This window comes from Tursiops truncatus, chromosome 16 (genome assembly GCF_011762595.2).
Source record: "Tursiops truncatus isolate mTurTru1 chromosome 16, mTurTru1.mat.Y, whole genome shotgun sequence".
NCBI classification, from domain to species: Eukaryota; Metazoa; Chordata; class Mammalia; order Artiodactyla; family Delphinidae; genus Tursiops; species Tursiops truncatus.
In genome coordinates this window covers 14,904,046-14,924,509 of record NC_047049.1, presented here as the reverse complement: position 1 = coordinate 14,924,509, position 20,464 = coordinate 14,904,046, and the positions used below count along the sequence as shown (strand labels likewise).

General features: G+C 37.3%; 1 protein-coding gene across 3 annotated transcripts in view; it reads left to right on the top strand.

The window, feature by feature from the left end:
* The window catches only part of ATRNL1 (attractin like 1), a 742,727-nt gene that overhangs the window by 110,818 nt on the left and 611,445 nt on the right, over positions 1–20,464 (top strand). For all 3 annotated transcript variants that reach the window (XM_033841823.2, XM_073793921.1, XM_073793922.1), the window contains exon 10: positions 2,550–2,704. In XM_033841823.2, coding sequence (XP_033697714.1) covers positions 2,550–2,704 — 155 coding nt within the window. The remainder of the gene's footprint in view (positions 1–2,549; positions 2,705–20,464) is intronic.

Below are 20,464 nucleotides of genomic sequence, written 5' to 3'. Positions count from 1 at the left end.
CGTGTCCCCTGCATCGGCAGGCGGACTCTCAACCACTGCGCCACCAGGGAAGCCCCAGTTCTATTATTTTCAACAATGCTCTGGGGGCATAAATTGCCCCACAGTCTGAATTCCATTTCAAACCTTTTTCAGGGGTAGTCTTTGAGGCCAGTCTTTGAGGTTCTGACCCCAGTAAGGCTCTTATTAGCTGTCTTTTCCCCTGGTTCTCTCTGATAAACTTCTAGCTTGTCTATGTTTTAGCTTATTGTTCTCATGTAGCTATCTCTTAATTGCTTACAACCACTACTTCCATTGTTTTTGAGTGCCCTTAAGGCTTGAAGTTTGCCACCTTGTACCACATAAAGTCAAGTTCCCTTGAGACCTTTGGGGCTCTCCTTTTCTTAGGCTGCCTCTCCTTTTCTTAGGCTGTCTCTCCCTGTGGGAGAAAACCTCTATGCCACTGCTTTGGAAATATAGGTGGGGTTTGTAGCCTGTTCTTTCATTGAACCACTGTGTTACGTGCAGAGAACTGGATGGGTATGGTAGCCTTTGCGCTTCTCAGCTTGCCTCTTTTATCTTGGAACTGCTGCCCTATGAATTAGGAGTGAAGACTTTTTGGCCCTCTTGTTCTTAATCTGTGAGGCCTGGTGTATAGCTTTCACCCTGTGGGTGGTGGCGAGGTAGAGAATGAGGACTCGGACCTCGCATGCTTTCTCCTTGAATAGAACTTCTGCCACTAGGAGTTCGGGGGCCTGAGAAATATTGGCAGTCTGTTGCTCCTGGTTGTATATTAATGGTCTGGACTAGGAGCTGAGGGATGAAGGAGCATAGTCTTCTTGACTTTACCAGCCTGTGGTTGAACAGCCTTGCCTAACTGGTTGTGTATGTGTGGGGAGGTGGCGGTGATGAGAAGAATGGGAGTTGGTAATGAGTCAAATATCGTGGACTGTTGCTGTTATTTATTTATTTATTTATTTATTTGCGATATGTGGGCCTCTCACTGTTGCGGCCTCTCCCGTTGCAGAGCACAGGCTCCGGATGCGCAGGCTCAGCGGCCATGGCTCACGGGCCCAGCCGCTCCACGGCACGTGGGATCTTCCCCGACCGGGGCACGAACCCGTGTTCCCTGCATCGGCAGGCGGACTCTCAACCATTGCGGCACCAGGGAAGCCCTGTTGCTGTTCTTAATGGAATTTAGTCGATATTCTTTTTTTTGTTTTGTTTTGCGGTACACGGGCCTCTCACTGTTGTGGCCTCTCCCGTTGCGGAGCACAGGCTCCGGACGCGCAGGCTCAGCGGCCATGGCTCACGGGCCCAGCCGCTCTGCGGCATGTGGGATCCTCCCGGACCGGGGCACGAACCCGTGTCTCCTGAATCGGCAGGCGGACTCTCAACCACTGCGACACCAGGGAAGCCCTAGTATATATTCTTGAGCAAATATTTCTTTATTTGTTGTTGCTCTTGGCAACATTTTTGAGATCCAAATTTTTTTTTTTTTAATTTTTACCAATTATAGTTCTTTCCCTGGGGAGACTGTTTATGGAACTCCTTATATTGACATTCTGGAAGTGAATTCCATATTCTTTAAGCATTAATTGGTATTATAATCTATAGCTTTTGAGATACTGTATGTACCTTACTAACTATACTATACATACTATGTTTACATGTTGATTCTTTGTACCAGGGATTTATTTATAGAGTATTTATAAAGTATTGATTCACATTGTCATGAACCTTTATTATATATATATCAGTGAATTCAGGTAAAATATAATTGTGAGCATATATTTATAGTATTTCTCTCATAATTACGCTTTAATTAAAAGAAGATTTAATTTAATTTGAATGTTTCTCAAAAACGCAGTGTGATTTTCAATTATACACAATATGGGTATATCTCAAAAATAATCTTAAGCAACAGGACATACATACAAATTAATAAAAACTATGTGGTTCCATTTTGTAAAGTACAAAGGCAGCAATAGAAATATTTGCTGTTAGACTCAGAATAGTGGTAATTTTTATTTTTTGATCTTAGTACTGGTTACTTAGTTGTGTTCATCTTGTGAAAATTCATTGAGTGTTAGACCTATGATGTGTGCACTTTCATGTATGTTATATTTAAAAAGTTAGAAAGCATATTATGCGATCCGTATGAGCCATGTAGTCTTAACTGAGTATTGTTCAGAGTAAATTTATTATATTTAACTTTATATTTACTTTGGTATTTAAAACTGATGATAATTTGGTCCTCTAGTTTAAAGGAGACTTGTTTCCTACTTATATAAATGAAAACAAAATTTCAAAATATATATTATTATAAAATCATTAACAATTATGTTTAATATTGTGTTTCCTGAAAGCATTTTAAGGTACTATGAATCTCAGAATATTTTTTGAAATATTGAAATTTAGAGGCCATTTATAAGCTGTTGAAAACACTAAAGCATGTTTTTTCACAATTCCAAGGAAAAATCTATATGCAAATTAGATCCTTTCTGTAATATATATAAAATCAGGGAGATCTTTTTATCCTTTGTAATACATTTTTAAATTTTATCCTGTAGGACTATTTTGAAAGAAAGTGGGTTTGCCAGATACCTTCATTCAGCTGTTCTTATCAATGGAGCTATGCTTATTTTTGGAGGAAATACCCATAATGACACTTCCTTGAGTAACGGTGCAAAATGTTTTTCTGCCGATTTCCTGGCATATGACATAGGTATGTATCTGTTAGGACTCTGCAAAGTAGGAAATACCAGAAATTTTTCATGTAGATATTCTCAAATACATTACTTGATAGCATGTGTATATGTCATTTTAGAGAGAGAAATTCAGTGACAGATTATGAACGGAATTCTCTCCAGTTTCAGCATAGTAGTCGTATAGGGCAGGAGAAGAGATGAACTGAAGTGAGTCAGTGGTGGAGGCAGGGGAATTGAGAAATCTGGGTTTGAATGTCTTTATGAAGGCTTTTATGTATTGTATACCTACATGAGCACTTTATCAGTCTATTTTGTTTGACTATTACCATATTAGTTTTGCTAATGGATAAATGGAGCACTAGCAAGTTTACATTACAAAGAGTAGGAATGCAGACACTTTAGATTTAGTGGGGATGAGCAAAGATGCATTTAAATTAAACTCATCAGATATACTTACTCCATAGAGGAAACTGATAGAATTAGAGAAAGGAATATAGAGATAGAAAAGCTAAATAAATAATATTTGGGGACAAAATGGAAACCCGGAACATATCTAGGAACGGAAGTAACTAAAGAAGAATCTTTACCAGGGAACCTAAAAATACAGTACATCTATACAACTCAATTTTAATTATGCTATCCTTAGTCCTATCAATTTCTGAATAGTAAATGAATATATTTTTTGAATACTTAATTTAGCTACTTGGTTGACCACTGTAGTGAAAAAATTTCTTCTCTATATATCATGTTATAGATAAAACATAGCTGATATTTTAAATCTTTAGCAGTACTTAAGAGGACCTTTTATTGTGTAAAGTACAATAATAAACCAATTTTAAGCTATTAAGAAACACTTTGATAAATAAAAATAAAAGAGACCAAAGAATAGCACATTTAGTAGATGTAAGAAGTATCCTTTCACCTTTGAACATCATAAAGGCACATAGTCTACTTTGGAAAATTATTTCAAGTGGCAGCATATAAAGAAAATTATGACTATTAATAAGCACTTTGATCTCTAAACTATTATAAGCTTGTTTGGAAGGAAATTCCTAGTAATAAAGTTAGGCATGCTTTTTAAATTCTATGACTATCTGTCTGTGAGTAATCATTGAAAAGAATCCACTGTCTTCAGGATTTTTAGATCCTAAATAATTAAATATTTACCTTTTGAAATAATAATTTGAAGTTATGATTCATGATGAAAATGGGATTATCTTGGCTTTCAGAAGGCTTTTAAATCAGTGCCTGAGATCCAGAAAATCGGTTAAATGGAGTAGTGAATCTAGGCTGGCTTATTCTGATCTTTCATTGCCAGGTTGGCACTGTCAACATATTATTTTGCTATGGTGATGAGACAGTATGCTTATTTCTCTGGAGGTGGATGAACATTTTGTTTTTCTTCTAGGAATAAAAATCCTAGGAAAAGTGTAGAATTTTGTTGTAATTGTTAAAAAGCCATGAAGTGAGATTTTGAACTTTTGAAAAAGATCTTCAAGGAGCTTCCACCCAATTTCTGTATTTTAACGAGGAAATTAATGTTGAGCTATTTTGTAGCTCATATATTGGGAATTTATTTTTATTTCTTCCATATTGTTCAAGATTACCATATTTTAGGTTTTATGCATCCAAAAAGTTTACCAAGGTGAAAAACATTAGAGTTGTTAGTTTTTCAGAGAGAGAGAGAGAGAGAGAGCAAGCTCTCAGATTATCATTATTCTAACTGCTACTCTTTATTAAGTGTCTTCTAAGAGCTAGGTACTTTACTAAGAGCTTTATTTACAATATCTGTAACATCTCTAATAACCTTGTAACAAGGTGTTAATAAACACATTTTCAGATTATTAAGCACAAGAGTAAAAGGAATTTGCCCAAAGCCCTGCAGGTGGTAGATCGAGCTTTTTTAACTCCTGAAGTGGTAGTCTTTCCTCTTGACTACACTGTGCTGTTTAGTGGGGTCCATTGTATGCTCTTCATTTTCGCAACAAATTACCAGACACTTTATGTTTTGTAAGGTTTCTTAATGCTGTGGAAAGATAGAAGCAAATATCAGTTTCGTTTTTCAAACAAGTTGTTCAAATTGGAGGAAGAATAACATAGTTTAAACAGTGTTGTATTTTAACATAGGATTTTGTTTTCCCTGTGCTAACAACTAAAAACAAAAAAACATAAAGCAGTACAATCAATACAGGATAAAGGTGTGTTGTTTTACCTTATTTGATTATTTCTATGCAGTTCCCAGTAAAGCCCCCCCTCCCCCAATCTGTATTTACTCTCCTGGGTTTGTAGCATCAAATGCTGAAATATTTTCCTGGGAAAATTATTTTTCTTATTTCAGAAAATGTCTTCTAAAATAATTGCTTTCCTTATGAAGTATATTTTTGTGGAAATAAAATATAACCATTGTATATGAACCCAACTGAAAATAGATCCTCTTGGGGGAAAAAAAGTTGTGTTGCTAGTTTTTCTCTTTTGTCCAGTACACTGGGACTTTTATGGCATATTTAACTGGAATGCACCTGAAGATTTAGCTGATTGTGTTCTGTGATGTTTAAACAATAAAAATATGTATGCTAATACTAATTTTTCATTGCTCTAAAATGTACTATTTCAACCCTACTGCCATAGTAAGTTTTATATAGCCAATATCATTAATCTTTGAGGACATAACCTTGCCTTCCCAGTTCTCATTATACTATACATGATCGATGTAGAAGGCATATAATGGTGATTTTCAAACATGGCTGTACCTTGGCATTCCCTTTGAAGGTTGACTGGAGAAAAATCAGACCTCTATAATCTGATCCTCTTAGATTAGGCACTGGGTATTTTAAAAAGTGACTCAAGTGCAACTGATAATAGAGCCAGGACTGGTCAATAAGACTGGATGGACTGTAACGTATACAATGATACGTTACTTAAAGTTCTAGTTTGTAAAGCTAGCTTGAAGACATTTCAAACCTGAAAATTTTATTAGTGTATATTTTGTTATTGCTAGTGGTATCATTATTGCACCTGATTCAAGATTAAAGTGATCTTTCTGGTAAAGATAGCCTTCTAGTATATAATGAGACTAAAGATGCAGTGGAAAAGCATGTCTCACTGAGTTGATCTCAGGTTATTAGACATATTTATACTTTTAAACTGTTTGGCTGTGGAAAGTAGTGTCATAAAAGTTAGTTTTCTAGGGTCAGTGGGAAAAAAGGAATCAAGTAGTCTGTATATTTTTCACATCTCTTTAGTAAACCACCAATCTTTTTGGTGGTTTGACTGAAGATATCAACATTTACAAATGAGAGGTTTTCCTGAATTGAAACATACCTTAAAATTGAATTGAATCTTGAGACAGTATTTCAGAATCATCAAATTAATAGCTATTATAGAATTTTCAGTAGGCCTAACATATAGTTATGATACTTTTAATTACAAATGGTAGTTATTCTTCTTCAATAAGAAAATTTACCTAAGGGTAAGAGAATGTACAAGATGAAAGATAACTCTGAGATACATTGATCATAATTTTTTTTCCTCAAAAATATAGTAGAGTCATGAAAATGTAATTTGTTGAGTTAGATTATTTCAGAATAGGATAGGGAGTCAGATTTATATCAGAAATATATCGTGCAGCAAGCAAAACACCTAAACTTCAAATCAAATCAAGTCAAAATAATATTATAATAGAATTTAAAAAACAAATTTCCTGCATATGACAGTTTTACTTATGACATTAACTTCTTGGTAGGCAATTATTTAAAAGCAAACTCAATAAAAAGAAAAGTACTTAATTCCATATTTGCAGAAGTAATACTATTTTAATATTATTTTTAATTTAATTTTAAATTGGTAATGTATAATAATCATTTTAAACACAGTGGAGTTGTAGTTCAGTTTACCCTTAAAAATCACTTAACTAGTTTATGAAACATAGTATACATGTTTTTGTACAACCCTGTAGAGTGATACGTGTGTGTGTGTGTCTACACACACACACAGTATAATGGATACAATTTTGTAAGGCACATAATTTCATTAAAAATCATATTCAAATTAAAACATCTAATTATTTAATTTTTTGGAACAATCCAGCAAAACTATAAAATTTCAAACTTGCTCGCTCTTCATGTTTATAATTATTTTTATTTTCTGGAGATTATTTTATGTGTCCCTCTCTTTGTTTATCAGTATTTCTCTCTGCGCTCTGTTTACTCCTTAGGGCTCTTCCTTGACAAAAGCAGTACCCCTTGCTCTGCCACCTGAAAGAACCCATTTGTTTCTTTGTCTGTAAGAAAAACCCTTAAAATCATCATACCCTTTTTTCAATGAATTTAGCCAACTGTTGACTGTTTTAAGCTTTACTGTATCCTTTGCTCAAGGTTCTCTTTTTCTTTCTATAATAAACTATTGTGTAGAAGAAATAGTAGTTTCTTTTCTTTAAAAAAGAGGCCAGTAAGTAAGGGAAAAAGTGACCTTTCGTTTTGTGAAAAGGGAGAACTAACATTCGCCAAAAGCTTCCTGTAATGTTCTGCACTTTACATATGCTTTATGATGTAATTCTCATAACATCTGTGTAGCGTGTACTATTATATTCATTCATACAGGAAGAAACTGTGGTTTAGCATGATTAACCCCAAACTTGCATAGGTTGTAGGATGGTGTATTCTGAATTTGAACCCAAGTCTAAGTTCAAAATTCTTTTGATTCTACCACTGTACTATATATTGATGTTTTCCTGATTTAACAGGAAAAAAATTTGAAAGATCTTTAATTGGGAAGAAAGGCATATAATATTTGTTAATGTAGCATGACTCTCAAGAAAATTAGTTTTATCAGTATATTTAATCAGTGACCTCAAGGTAGAGAATCAAGAAGAGTAACGAACAATGAATCTCTCTTAGTAGATCTATAATCATTTTGAGAGATTGTTTTGAATACAAAAATTGCTAAATAAAGATTCTTGAAATAGAATATACACTGAAAGAAAAGTGTTTAAATGTCTCAACAAAACCTCTGGGGAAGAAGGTAGGGAAAACAGTCATGAATATAGAATCAAACATCTAAAATAAAATATTAGCAAATAGAATTCAGCAGTTTCAAAGTTATAATAAACTATGACCAAGTAGGAATTATTCTAGGATTTCAAGTATGATTCATTATCAGGGAATCTATAAATATAATTTATTACCTCAAGACTATTTATTGAAGCCAACAGGAAATAACACTGTATGTTAAAACATGATAAAATCATTTCATTTAAGATTGATTGTCAAATAGTGATGCCCACTTTGCTTGGCAGAGGGTAGGAAGCTAAATAAATATTTATGGAATGAATGCCAGAGGACAAAATCCTGAGAGAAACTGTGGGTAGCAAAAGTGTGCACCTTTTAGAATAGTAAGATAAATTTTTACCTGGGGGAGGGGGACCCAGTGAAACATCAGGATTTCAGGGGTAGATGAAAAAAGATTTTTGGCAACATCCAGAAATTTGGTTTTCTATTACATAAGTATCCAAATGGTTAGTAAAAGTTTTTCTTTGTATTCATCTAGTTTTGAGTCTTATACCTACAACATATGTGCTCTTTTTAATGAATTTCAAATATGCTATTAAGACTGAGTTATGAACTGGTGTTTCAAATGGAATATTAAAAGAATTTTTAAAATGTGTCTTTAAAGTATTATAGATGCATATTTTCATGGAAGAATATGAATATTTGCAGAAAAATTAGCCAAGTGCATGTGCATTTTTCACCTGTACTATTTTATGCATAATTGATAAAATAAACCTGTCTCTAAATTTCAGCATACGTTTTTAATGTAATTATGTTGTCTCTCATATGTGAATAGTCCTAACAGCACAGTATTCTGATTGCTGAGATCTGTGTTTGAGAGAATAGTAACTCTAATTTCTTGATCTTATGTTTATTGAGTGTATAAGGTTTTAAAATAAATATTTAGTGCCTTGTAGTACAGATTTTTTTAAAAGTCTATATTCTAGAGAGTATATTTTACTTTGGTCTTTATTGCTGTGTGGCTTTTCTGTCAGTATGGGATGGTATTTCTGTCAGTTTTCATGATGTAAGTAACTTTGGAATTTGCTTTAGTTTGTCTAGCCTTGAACTGTTTGTGAAGTGATAATGACATGAGTGTTCTGGAAATATATTTTCTTCTTGGCAAAAAATATGATTATAGATTGCAGTCAGACATTAATAATGTAAGAAAGAGACTTTATATTGTAAGAATGGAAAGAGACTATGTGTAAACAAATTATATTAATTTAATACTGAGCTTTAAGGCATTTGATACCTTCTACATTTTACAGGAAAACTAACCTGAGTTTTACAGAGAATCCTGATCAAGAATTTGAAAACTCAGCAACAGAATTTATCTAGCCCAACATTCTGTTTAGTCATTATTGAAAAAGCTGCAAGGGATAAGTGGAAAGTGTATTTGCTGCAACTGCTCATATGTTTTTCTCTTCTCATTCTGTTGAAAAATCCTGGCAGGTGGGCAGATATCAGCAGGCATGAAATGTCCCTATAGTTGCAAAAGTTGCGTACCTCAACTAGCTTTTCATAAGCTTGCAAGTTAAATTCTCTTCTTCCTAAACAATTTTGTGAGTTGAAAACAATTTGCCAGCTATTTTAAGACACTGTAGAGGAATATTCACACTTACTGTATTGTATCAGTCAGTACAGGTTATGTTAGACTGAGGTAACAAACAATCCTGTCACAGTTCTCTGAAAAGCAAACTCTGAGACAGAGTTTAGTGTTCAGGGTACTTATTAGGTCCTTGGATTGAACACGTGTAAAAGGGAGGGGAAGAAGGAGGATTGGGCGAAAACTAAAAGTCAAGCAGACTTAACATCCTCAGCCAACTCCAGGACAACTCTGGAGTTGAAATGCCCCTCAGAGTTGTCGCTCTTTAGGATAAAACAGGTCTTGATTGGTCATTGTACGAGGGTCACTCCCAGGACCTTGGGTGCGGAAGCTCTCTGTAGCTAAGGCAGTCTCTGCAGGGGCTGGCAGCTGAATGATGTCCACTGATAAGTCCTTCCCTGAAGGTGTATTTAGTCAGCACCTTTCTATGTTCATCACAATTCATTCTTTGGGCCACTCAGCCCGCTTCTTCAAATATATTTGTTAAACAGCTCCTCCAGGATTCCAGTGGGCCTTTCTCCCTGGTGGGAGCCTAGATTATTGCTCTGGCTTTTGTAGCTGGTCTCAGGGCTGCAACTGATATTCACCATGTCCCTCATCCATTATCTTTTCATGTCCCTTACCCTCAGCTAGCACTTCTTCTGGTCTCTGTGTCTTACCTGGTAGCATGACCCACTCCCTCCCCCTTAGGTATTTGAGCTCCTGATCATCATACACCTTCTAGTCTGGGTTACTGTACTTGCCCATTTACCATCACACTTGGCAAAGGGATACCAAGAAACACTAAATGGATCATCTGTGTACCAAATATATCCCCCTGCCCTTATTTGTAACAGCAGCCCCTCCCTTTGATGGTCGGGGCCAATTACCCCTGCCAAGATGCTACTCCTTCTTTGCCTGCTTTCTGGTCCCTTGACACAAGGAGCCTGAAGTACCCAAGTGGCCACTGTAGCTTCCAGTTACATGGTTAATTGCTACTTCTTCTGCCAGAATATTTTCCCTTTGGGGAATAGGACCTCTAATCCTGCAGAACCCAGAATTGCAGGATGCGGAGCCCAAATTTCCCAGTTGTGTAACTGAATATGAGGCCACAAGAAGTGGCTTTTACTCCTGGGTTTTTGGACCTATATATTCTTCCTATTGGGGACACAGCACTATTTGAAGGTCTTTAGTTCAGATGTATCCCGCATCCTGGTGCTTCAGTTGTGCCTGTCAAAATCTCTGTCAGGTTGTGTGGTTTGGGATCCAGTGGATTTCATGGTCATAGGCCCATTTCTGTACCTCCTTTTCTGTGAAGTGTGTCTCCTGATTACATGGGATCCCATGCTGGTTGATCAGACATTTCATAATTTCTAAGATAGTTGTGCTGGTTAAGACCCTGTGGGCAGAAAAAGCAAATTCATCCTCAAAATATGTATTCTTGTTGTAATGAAATGTTGGCCCATCCACAGTGGAAGGGGCCCAATGTAGTCAGCTTGCCACCAAATGCCCAGTTAGTGTTCTTGGGGAATGGCCTTATCAGGGGATCAGGATTGATATCTTGCTGTCGGTTTGGACATTTAGTGGAAGAGTAACTCCATCAGCTTTTTTCAGAAGGAGCCCATGTTATTGCATTCCTGGATGGCCTCCATCTCTGCCATATGGCTACTTAGTTCATGTGTTCATTTCGTTGGCACCGAGGTGTCCTACGATAGAGACTGACATTAGCTTTCTCAGTCAATTGTTTACTGGTTGTTTAACGTCTCTTCTATGTTGGATGCTCTCTGATGGCCTTTAACTTGTATCACAAAGATCTTCACATTTCATGCTCATTCAGATATATTCATCCACATGTCTCTACTCTAGGACCTCCTTGTCTCTGATCTTCAATATTTCTGCTTCTAGGCTCCTGATCAGCCAGCTAGGTCATTAACTACCGCTCCTGGGCCTTTTCTCTTTCCACACAATGTACATGAGGCACAATTCTGCCCAATTGGGAGGCTTGTTCCTTTTTTGCTGTTCTTCCAGGCCACCCCTGAGTGAAGCTGTCTTGTAAGTGATAACCATTTTTGAATTGTGGCCACGTACGAAGCTTACATATTTTCATTTTCCTCTTCTTGTTATCTGGGCATAAAGGATTCCTCATACGGCCATAGCTGTAAGATGCGGGGTGGGTGCAGGGACAGCAGTGGTAGATGACACTAGGTCTGAGCTACCAGCTCATGCAGATTGCGTGTGCACTGTGTTCTTGCTCATGCTTCATCTTGGGTGCGGCTTCCATTTCATGTTCTCATGATTGTTGATGACAGAGACAGCTCATGATAGAAAACTCTGAACACACGGTCACCTAATAACCCATGTCCAGCACTCCATCTCTGCCAAGGCTCAGTAGTGTGGTGGGAATAGAGGTATAAAATTTGCAACTGCAGATGGCATGGCCTTTGAGATGTGTGTTGGGTCTGCATATTCCACATGCTTCTTCTTGTAACAGTGACTCCTCCAATAACTATAGTATCTACTGGGTCATGTGGCCCTAGTTGCAGGGCTGTTTGCAGTGTGTCCTAGACCTATAGCAGAGCTATTTTCTGCCCTGGCATGTACTCAGAGCCGGCAGCCTTTGATATTTTCCAGTATATGGGCTTGAACAGTATTCCCAGGAATGGAATATACAGCCTTCAGAACCCCAAAAGACCTGTCAGATGTTCGCTTTCTTCCTTGCAATGGGAGTTGAAAGATGTAATAGTTGGTGTTTCAGTTCAGATGAGCTGTCTCAGAATGCTCTTGACCTCTACACCCCTAAATAGCTTACTACATGGAAGGTCTCTGAATCTCTGTAGGTTTTTTCTTCCACCCTTTGAAGCATATATGTCTTAACAAGGCCTCCAATGCATTAACTGTGCTTGTTCACCTGGTACTATTAGAATGATGCCATTAATGTAGTGGAAAAATGAGATGTTCTGCAAGATGTCCAATTGGGCCAAATGTGTTCTGACAAAAGTTAACATGATCCCAAGGCAAAATTGTGAACGTATACTGTTCTATTCCATATGAATGCATACTGCTTTTGGTCCCCTTTTCTGGTAGGGTTAGCAAAGAACACATTTGCCAAATCAGTGACCATGTTAATCTGCTCTAACAAAGATACACATCTTGCATGCTGCCTGCAGTTTGGGTTACTAACTTGTATCACAATGGTGAGCTATTGTCATCTTCCAGGCCTTGTTTAGTTTACAGGGGCCAGATTGGTAATTTAAACAATTTGAGGGGGTCCATTATCCAGCATTCTTTACATTCTTCAGGATAATACTAATTTATGCCATTCACTCCCTCTGAAATGCAACATTATTTTAAAACTTTTTATATTATCCAGGGGGTAACAGTTCCAGAGGCTTCAGCTTGATCTTTTCCACTGTAACAGACAAGGACCCAATGTTGGGGTGGTTCCATTTGCCAAGAATGTCTATTTCAATTATTAATCTAGGGACTTAGGACATGACCACTGCACAGGTCTGCAGACCCACTGGCTCATTTTGAGAAGAACTTTGGCCAGGATGCCATTAATTTCATCATTCCCATATTATCCCTGCTATAAAGAGAGGCCATGATGTGACAGTGTCAACTCAGACCTTGTGTCCAGCAGTACTTGCAATGTTTGTGGTTGCTTTTTTCTCTAGGCTAGGGTTACACAATGAAATGACCATTGGTACCTTTGAGGAAGAACTAGGGACGCTATTACCATGTATACTTGCTGTGGTATTACAGGGTCCTTCCTCCTGGGCCCCAGACTTTTAAATGTATCAGCTCTGGATTTAAAAAGTGGCTCAAATCCAGAAATTGAGCAATGAATTATGACTTTTTATTGTAGCATCTGCCATCACCTTTCTGATCGTTTATCCTTGATTTCTTCTGATGACATAAGTTAGGTAGTACCCTTGTTGGCTGCCCATCTGTTTTACTTCTAGGGATGCTGTGTTCTATTAAACATCTCTATAATTCTCAATAGGTCAGTCCTCTTGACTGACACTTCGATCTTGCTGCTTATTACAGTAATGGCTCTCTACTTGGATTGGATTCTGATGGTTAAGTGTCACCAGCTGGCCTCTATTTTCCTATTGTCTCCATCACTGAGCACAGTTCTGTTACAGTTTTTCATACCATCAGCTTTGGTCTATGAAGGAAAGCCACCGGTTTCTCAGTGATGCCAGTATCTCTCTCACCATCACGTTCTTCATGGCTTCAGTAAATGACATACGTTCTGGCCCTGCTGTAGGTAGAATGACCTGGTGGGTTTTCTGATGTTATACAGTATATCATGATAGAAAACTCTGAGCACATGGTCCCTTAATAATACCTGTGAAGCACTCCATCTCTGCCAGGGCTCACTAACATGGCAAGACTAGAGGTATAAAAATTTCCACTGCAGATGGCGTGGCCTTTGGCAGGTGTGTAGGGTCTGCATTGGGATTATTTCACAGGGGCTTTCTATATATTCCACATGCTGCTTTTTCCAACAGTGACAGTACCACTTTCCTAGGCTTTTAACCCCTGCTTTTAGTGTTTGCTATGACAGTTCTGGAATTTAGACTGTATTTTTCCATGTTTCTAGGAGTCACCTCTTTTCCCCCAGCTTTATTGAGGTGTAATTGATAAAATTGTAAGATATTTAAAGTGTACATTCTGATGATTTGATATAAATATACATTGTGAAAGGATCCCCCCACATCTAGTTAATTAGCACATCCATCATCACCTCATGTATTTATCTTTTTTCTTTTTGGTGAAAACACGTTCTACTCAGCAAATTTCAGTTGTACAATATTGGGTTAGCAACTGTTGTCACCAAGTATACATTAGATCCTCAGACCTTATTCATCTTATAGCTGTACCCTTTCCTCAACCTCTCCCTATTTCCCCCATACCTGGAAACCACTCTTCTACTCTGTGTTTCTATGAGTTTGACTTCGTTTTTTTTTTTTAAGATTTCACATGTAAGTGATACCATTTATTATTTGTCTTTTTCTGTCTGGCTTATTTCTTTTAGCATAATACCCTCAAGCTCCATACATGTTGTCACGAACAGCAGGATTTCTTTCTTTCAAATGACTGAATAATATTCCATTGTATATATATACCACATCTTTATCCATTCATTTATTGCCGGACACTTAGGCTGTTTCTGTATCTTGGCTATTGTGAATAATGCTGCAATGAACATGGGAGTGCAGATATCTCTTTGATATCCTGTTTACATTTCCTTTGGGTATATACCCAGAAGTGGGATTGGTGGATCATATAGCAGTTCGATTTTTAGTTTTTTGAGGAACTTCCATATTGTTTTCCATAGTCGCTTTACCAATTTACATTCCCACTGACAGTGCACCCGGGTTCTCTTTTCTCCACATCTTCGCTAACACTTGCCATCTCTGGCCTTTTTGGTGATATCCATTCTGTGAGGTGTAAGGTGATGTCTCATTGTGGTTTTGATTTGCATTTCCCTGATGATTAGGGATGTGAGTACCTTTTCATGTACATGTTGCCCATTTGTGTGTCTTCTTTGGAAAAATATCTCTTCAATTCCTCTACCTGTTTTTTAATCATGTTGTTTGGGTATTTTTGCTATTGAGTTGTGTCATTTCTTTATATATTTTGGATATTAACCCCATATCAGATATATGATTTACAAATATTTTCTCCCATTCAGTAGTAGGTTACTTTTTCATTTTGTTGATGGTTTCCTTTGCTGTGTATAGGAGTCATCTTAACAGTGAGTTCACACCATCTCCCAGGGTTCTTATAAGGGGATAAATCCTAAATCCTGCATCTTGGAGAGTGCTTTTTTTTTTTTTTTTTTTTTTTGCGGTACGCAGGCCTCTCACTGTTGTGGCCTCTCCCATTGTGGCGCACAGGCTCCGGACGCGCAGGCTCAGCGGCCATGGCTCACGGGCCTAGCTGCTCCACGGCATGTGGGATCTTCCCGGACTGGGGCATGAACCCGTGTCCCCTGCATCGGCAGGTGGACTCTCAACCACTGCGCCACCAGGGAAGCCCTTGGAGAGTGCTTTTAAATAAATAAATAATTTTTTCCTAATCCAATGTAAGGTTCTGATGCTTTTGGTCAAACTCCCTTCGGAATCCAGAACCATGTGTATTCCCCCCAACTTCTGCCAGTATGTGCTATCTAGGTCTTACAGATCCTTTGAGACGTAGTCCCTTTCTTTTCTTAGCAGTCGCAGAATGTAACAGGCTGAGTTATGCTGAGCCAAGTTATAGACCCAATGGCCAATAAGGAAGGTGTGAGCAGATTCTGAACTAGGGTACAGGTGTTACTGGAGGAAGCTGCTGCACTGGGTTCAGAGCAAGGGTAGAGTACTGTCTCAGTAGAGTAGGGTACACCACTTCTGCAGTCTCAGAAGATTCAGGAAAATTTGGAAATGCAAAGTTGGGGGAGATTTTCAGGGCATCAGCTCCAATGTTCCCATCCCATGTGTCAGGGTCTTATTCTTAACACTAGTAAAAGGTTATTTTTCACCTGTGATACATGTCTAGTGTTGGTGGGGAGGGCAGATTTGCTGACTGTTATCACTTAGGGACCAAGGCTAAATTGCATTTTCTTTCATTGGTAATTAAATGGTTCCATCCAGAAATGCAGTTATCACTTTAGCTTGCATTTCCTTGACAAAAACAAGTCATATTGTCACATCCAACTTCTAAGGAGTGTGAGAGTATCATTTTGCCTAGGCCTTAAGGACGACAACTGGAATATTTGTTGAGCAGCACCAAAATCTACCACAAATACTGTGTGTAATTACTTTTCAACGTTTAGTATAATTGAAGGTTATGTCCTGGAGATAGTAATAAACCCTTCGCCTCCTACGACCACATATATTAAAAGGCAAAGAACTTCTTGAAGTAGAATTGGGTTGTGTTATTATTTGTCTGAGTTAATTGCTCTTATGTATAATTTTTTTTTATTACTGTACTGTAATGCTTTTCTTCTGCAGGGACTTTTGTGCTTTTTAAAAAAACTGTATTATTGTGTTTTTATTTTCAAGAAGTTAATGTTTATATCAAAAAGGATATTTTGATGGTGTGGTGAGGCAGTATAATGTAAAGAAGTTAAGGAGAGCTGGTTTTGATTTAACTTTACTATTTAATGACTTTAAGGAAGTTACCTAACTTCTAAAGACTCTTTTCCTTATTTAAAACATGGTGACAAAAATATTTACTCCTCAGAGTTGTTTTGAGAGTTAAATGTTGTATAGCACTGATAAGCAATTAGCATTTTTTTTTTTTTTTTTTTTTTGTGGTACGCGGGCCTCTCACCGTTGTGGCCTCTCCCGTTGCGGAGCACAGGCTCCAGACGCGCAGGCTCAGCGGCCATGGCTCATGGGCCCAGCCGCTCCGCGGCATGTGGGATCTTCCCGGACCGGGGCACGAACCCATGTCCGCTGCATCGGCAGGCGGACTCTCAACCACTGCACCACCAGGGAAGCCCAGCATTTTATTTTTATTAGGTAAAGGTCATGGCTGCCACTTTAGGAATCTTTACCCATTTAAAAAGACTATAAAAGGTTTAATGAATTCTTCAGTTAATTTTATATAATATTATAATAGTAATTAAAAATGTTTTTTAACTATTAGAAGCAACTATGTGCTTTTCAATTTCGGGCTTCCATAGCCCATAGATAGGGAGGAGGAGGCTTTTCTGTGATGAACCTTGTGGGATTATTTGCTTTTAAACTTTGCACATATATATCTTTAGTTAAAAACAAGTGGAATAAAAACAAACCACAGCAGTACAGAAGTCAAATGAGACACAAATTAGTGGATCAGGGATAAATGCTCAAAAAATGGTTCTGGGCAATTGGTATATGGAAATATACTGAGAAATATCTGGGAAATATTGTCTATGGGGAAAATTAAGTTAGATCCATGCAACAAATACAAAAATAACTTCCAACTTGATTGAAGATCAGAATAGTAAGAGCCAAACTGTACATCCTTTGAAGAAAGTTAGAGATTATCTTTACAATCTTGAATTAAGAATAAAAAGCACAAATCACAAGGAAAACAATACATTTTTTTAAATAGATCTTTATTGGAGTATAATTGCTTCACAATACTATGTTAGTTTCTGTTGCACAGCACAGCGAATCAGCCATGTGCATACACACGTCCCCATATCCTGTCCCTCTTGAGCTTCCCTCCCACCCTCCCTATCCCACCCCTCTAGGTCATCGCAAAGCACCGAGCCGTTCTCCCTGTGCTATGCTGCTTCTTCCCAGCAGCCAACTATTTTACATTCGGTAGTGTATGTATGTAGATGCTGCTCTCACTTTGTCCCAGCTTTTCCCTTCCACCCCATGTCCTCAAGTCCATTTTCTATGTCTACCTCTTTATTCCTGCCCTGCAACTAGGTTCATCAGTACCATTTTTTTTTTTTTTTTTTTTAGATTCTGTATATATGCGTTAGCATATGGTATTTGCTTTTCTCTTTCTGACTTACTTCACTCTGTGTGACAGACTCTAGGTCCATCCACCTCACTACAAATAACTCAATTTCGTTTCTTTTTATGGCTGAGTAATATTCCATTTTATATATGTGCCACATCTTCTTTATCCATTCATCTGTCAGGCATTTAGGTTGGTTCCACATCCAGGCTATTGTAAATACTGCTGCAGTGAACATTGTGATACATGTCTCTTTTTGAATTATGGTGGAAAACAATAAATTTGACCAAGTTAATGTACAGGCTTTTTTATGAAGATATAGTTCTCCAAAGAAGATATACAAATATCCCAGTAAGGACATAAAAAGACACCCAACATCACTAATCATTAGGGAATTGCAAATCAAAACCACAGTGAGATACCACTCACACCCGTTAGGATGGCTGTTATCAAGAAATAGAAAACAACGAATGTTGACCAGGATGTAGAGAAATTGGAACCCTTGTGCACTGCTAGGGGGAATGTAAAATTGTGTGGCCACTATAGGACAGAGTATAGAGGTTCCTCAAAAAGTTAAACATAATTACCATATGATCCAGCAATTCTACTTCTGGGCATACACACAAGAGAATTGAAATCGGGGCAGGAACAGATATCTGTACACGCATGTTCCTAGCAGCATTATTCACAGTAGCCAAAACCTGGAAACAACCTACATATCCATATATGGATGAATGGATAAAGAAAATGTCGTACATACATACAATGGAAATTCTTCAGGGTTTAAAAAGGAAGGAAATTCTGACACATGCTACAGCACAGATGAACTTTGAATACATGCTTAGGGAAATAAGCCAGTCACAAAAGGACAAAACTGTATGAATTCATTCATTTGAGGTGCTTAGAATAGTCAAATTTATAGACAACAAAGTAGAGTAGTGGTTACCATGGGCTGGGGAGAGAAGGGAATGGGTGGTTATTATTTAATGGGTACAGAATTTTAGTTTTGCAAGATGAAGAAAACCCTGGAGATGGGTGGTGATGATGGTGCACAACAATGCAAATGTACTTAATGTCACTGAACTGTTCACTTAAAAATGGTTAAAAAACCAAAAAAAAAAAAACCCTCAATAGGTTGAACAGAATAAGCAAGGTGGAGAAGAATCCATAGTTTGATACCATTTATATTGTTTTATAACCTACGAAAATACTAGATATACTAGATCTAGATCTAGATCATAGATATGGGAACATTGATAAACCAATATAGGATAGTGGTTGTGTCCAAAGACAGAAGACATAAAGCAGTTGAATTTGAGAGGGAGCCTCAATCATATCTGTAATATTTTCTTTCTTTAGAAAATCTACAGTAAACATGGTAAAATATTGGGTTTGACAGATCTGGGTAGTGGTATATAGGTGTTTATAATACCATTCTTTAGACTATTCTGTGTGCTGAAAAATTTTTCTTTTTCCCTAAAGAGAGTATAGAGTTACAAGAAATCTTCAAAAGGCCTAATTTTTAGTAAATGCTGGCCTTTATTCTCTCAGCTCTTTTTCCTGACTCACTTCTTAGATGGGTTTTCTGAGCATTTTCCCTGGTTCTCATTTTGGAAATCTGCTTTTCTTCCCTCCTTCTGCTGATTTGTTTTGGACGCTGGGCCGAATTACTTATTCTTTTGTCCTAGATAGGCTCAGATTATTGGGTCACTTTCTTTTCTGGATTCCAGATGTCCTAAAGATGACCTTGAAGATGATTCTTCTTTGGAGATTTTTATAATAAACTGGTTTCTGGAATTCCTAATTTCTGGAAGTCCTACTCTTTGATCTGACTCTTTTCTGTTTCATTTCTTTGACGCACATTCAGGTTTCTAATTCTGTTGCTGAAATACTGTATTTAACACACAATTTATGAATCAGTGGCCATGTGGGGTGTGTGTGTGTGTGTGTGTGTGTGTGTGTGTGTTGGGTTTTGGTGGAATGATTAAAATCTGTCTGCCCTAACTCATTATCTATCTCTAACATTTTCATCTCTTTCTTTGTCAAAGTCTGTACCTTTTACAGGTCACCCCTTCTCTCCAAATGGGAATTATCTTTCAGAATCCATTCAATATACTTTTATAACATCAGACATTCATAAACATAATTTATAGAAAAACAAAGGTAATCTAATGGGCCTTAAGGACATTGCTTAACTTCTCCTAGGTCTCCTTTTTCATTTCTGGCATATGGTGATACCGGCTCAATCAATCTCACTGGATTCTTATACAGACTATTTTAAGTTATATAGATGAAAGCACTTTGGAAGTTTTATATTACTGCATGCATATAAATGTACACTTAAGAAATGTACATTTCTTAAGTGAACTCCAACGCATAAAATTGGTAGACTATGAATATTATGTGTAAGCCTTTCTAATAGTAGTTCTCAAAATGTGATCTTCAGAGCCTTGGCTCCTGGAATGTTAATAAGTGTTATGTGAAAAGTGCTTCTATGGATAAAACATTGGGAAAACACGGGGTTTAGTAAAGTTAGGCTTCTGTGCTTTTGTACTCTCTCTTTTGAGAGTAGTTAATAGGTTCATGTACTTTGTGAACTGTAGAGAGAGATTATATCAACTAAGGAATACCCCTTTTGGGGCAGATTTGTGAACCTCAGAATACACAGAGAGTGGGAGATATAATTCAAGATA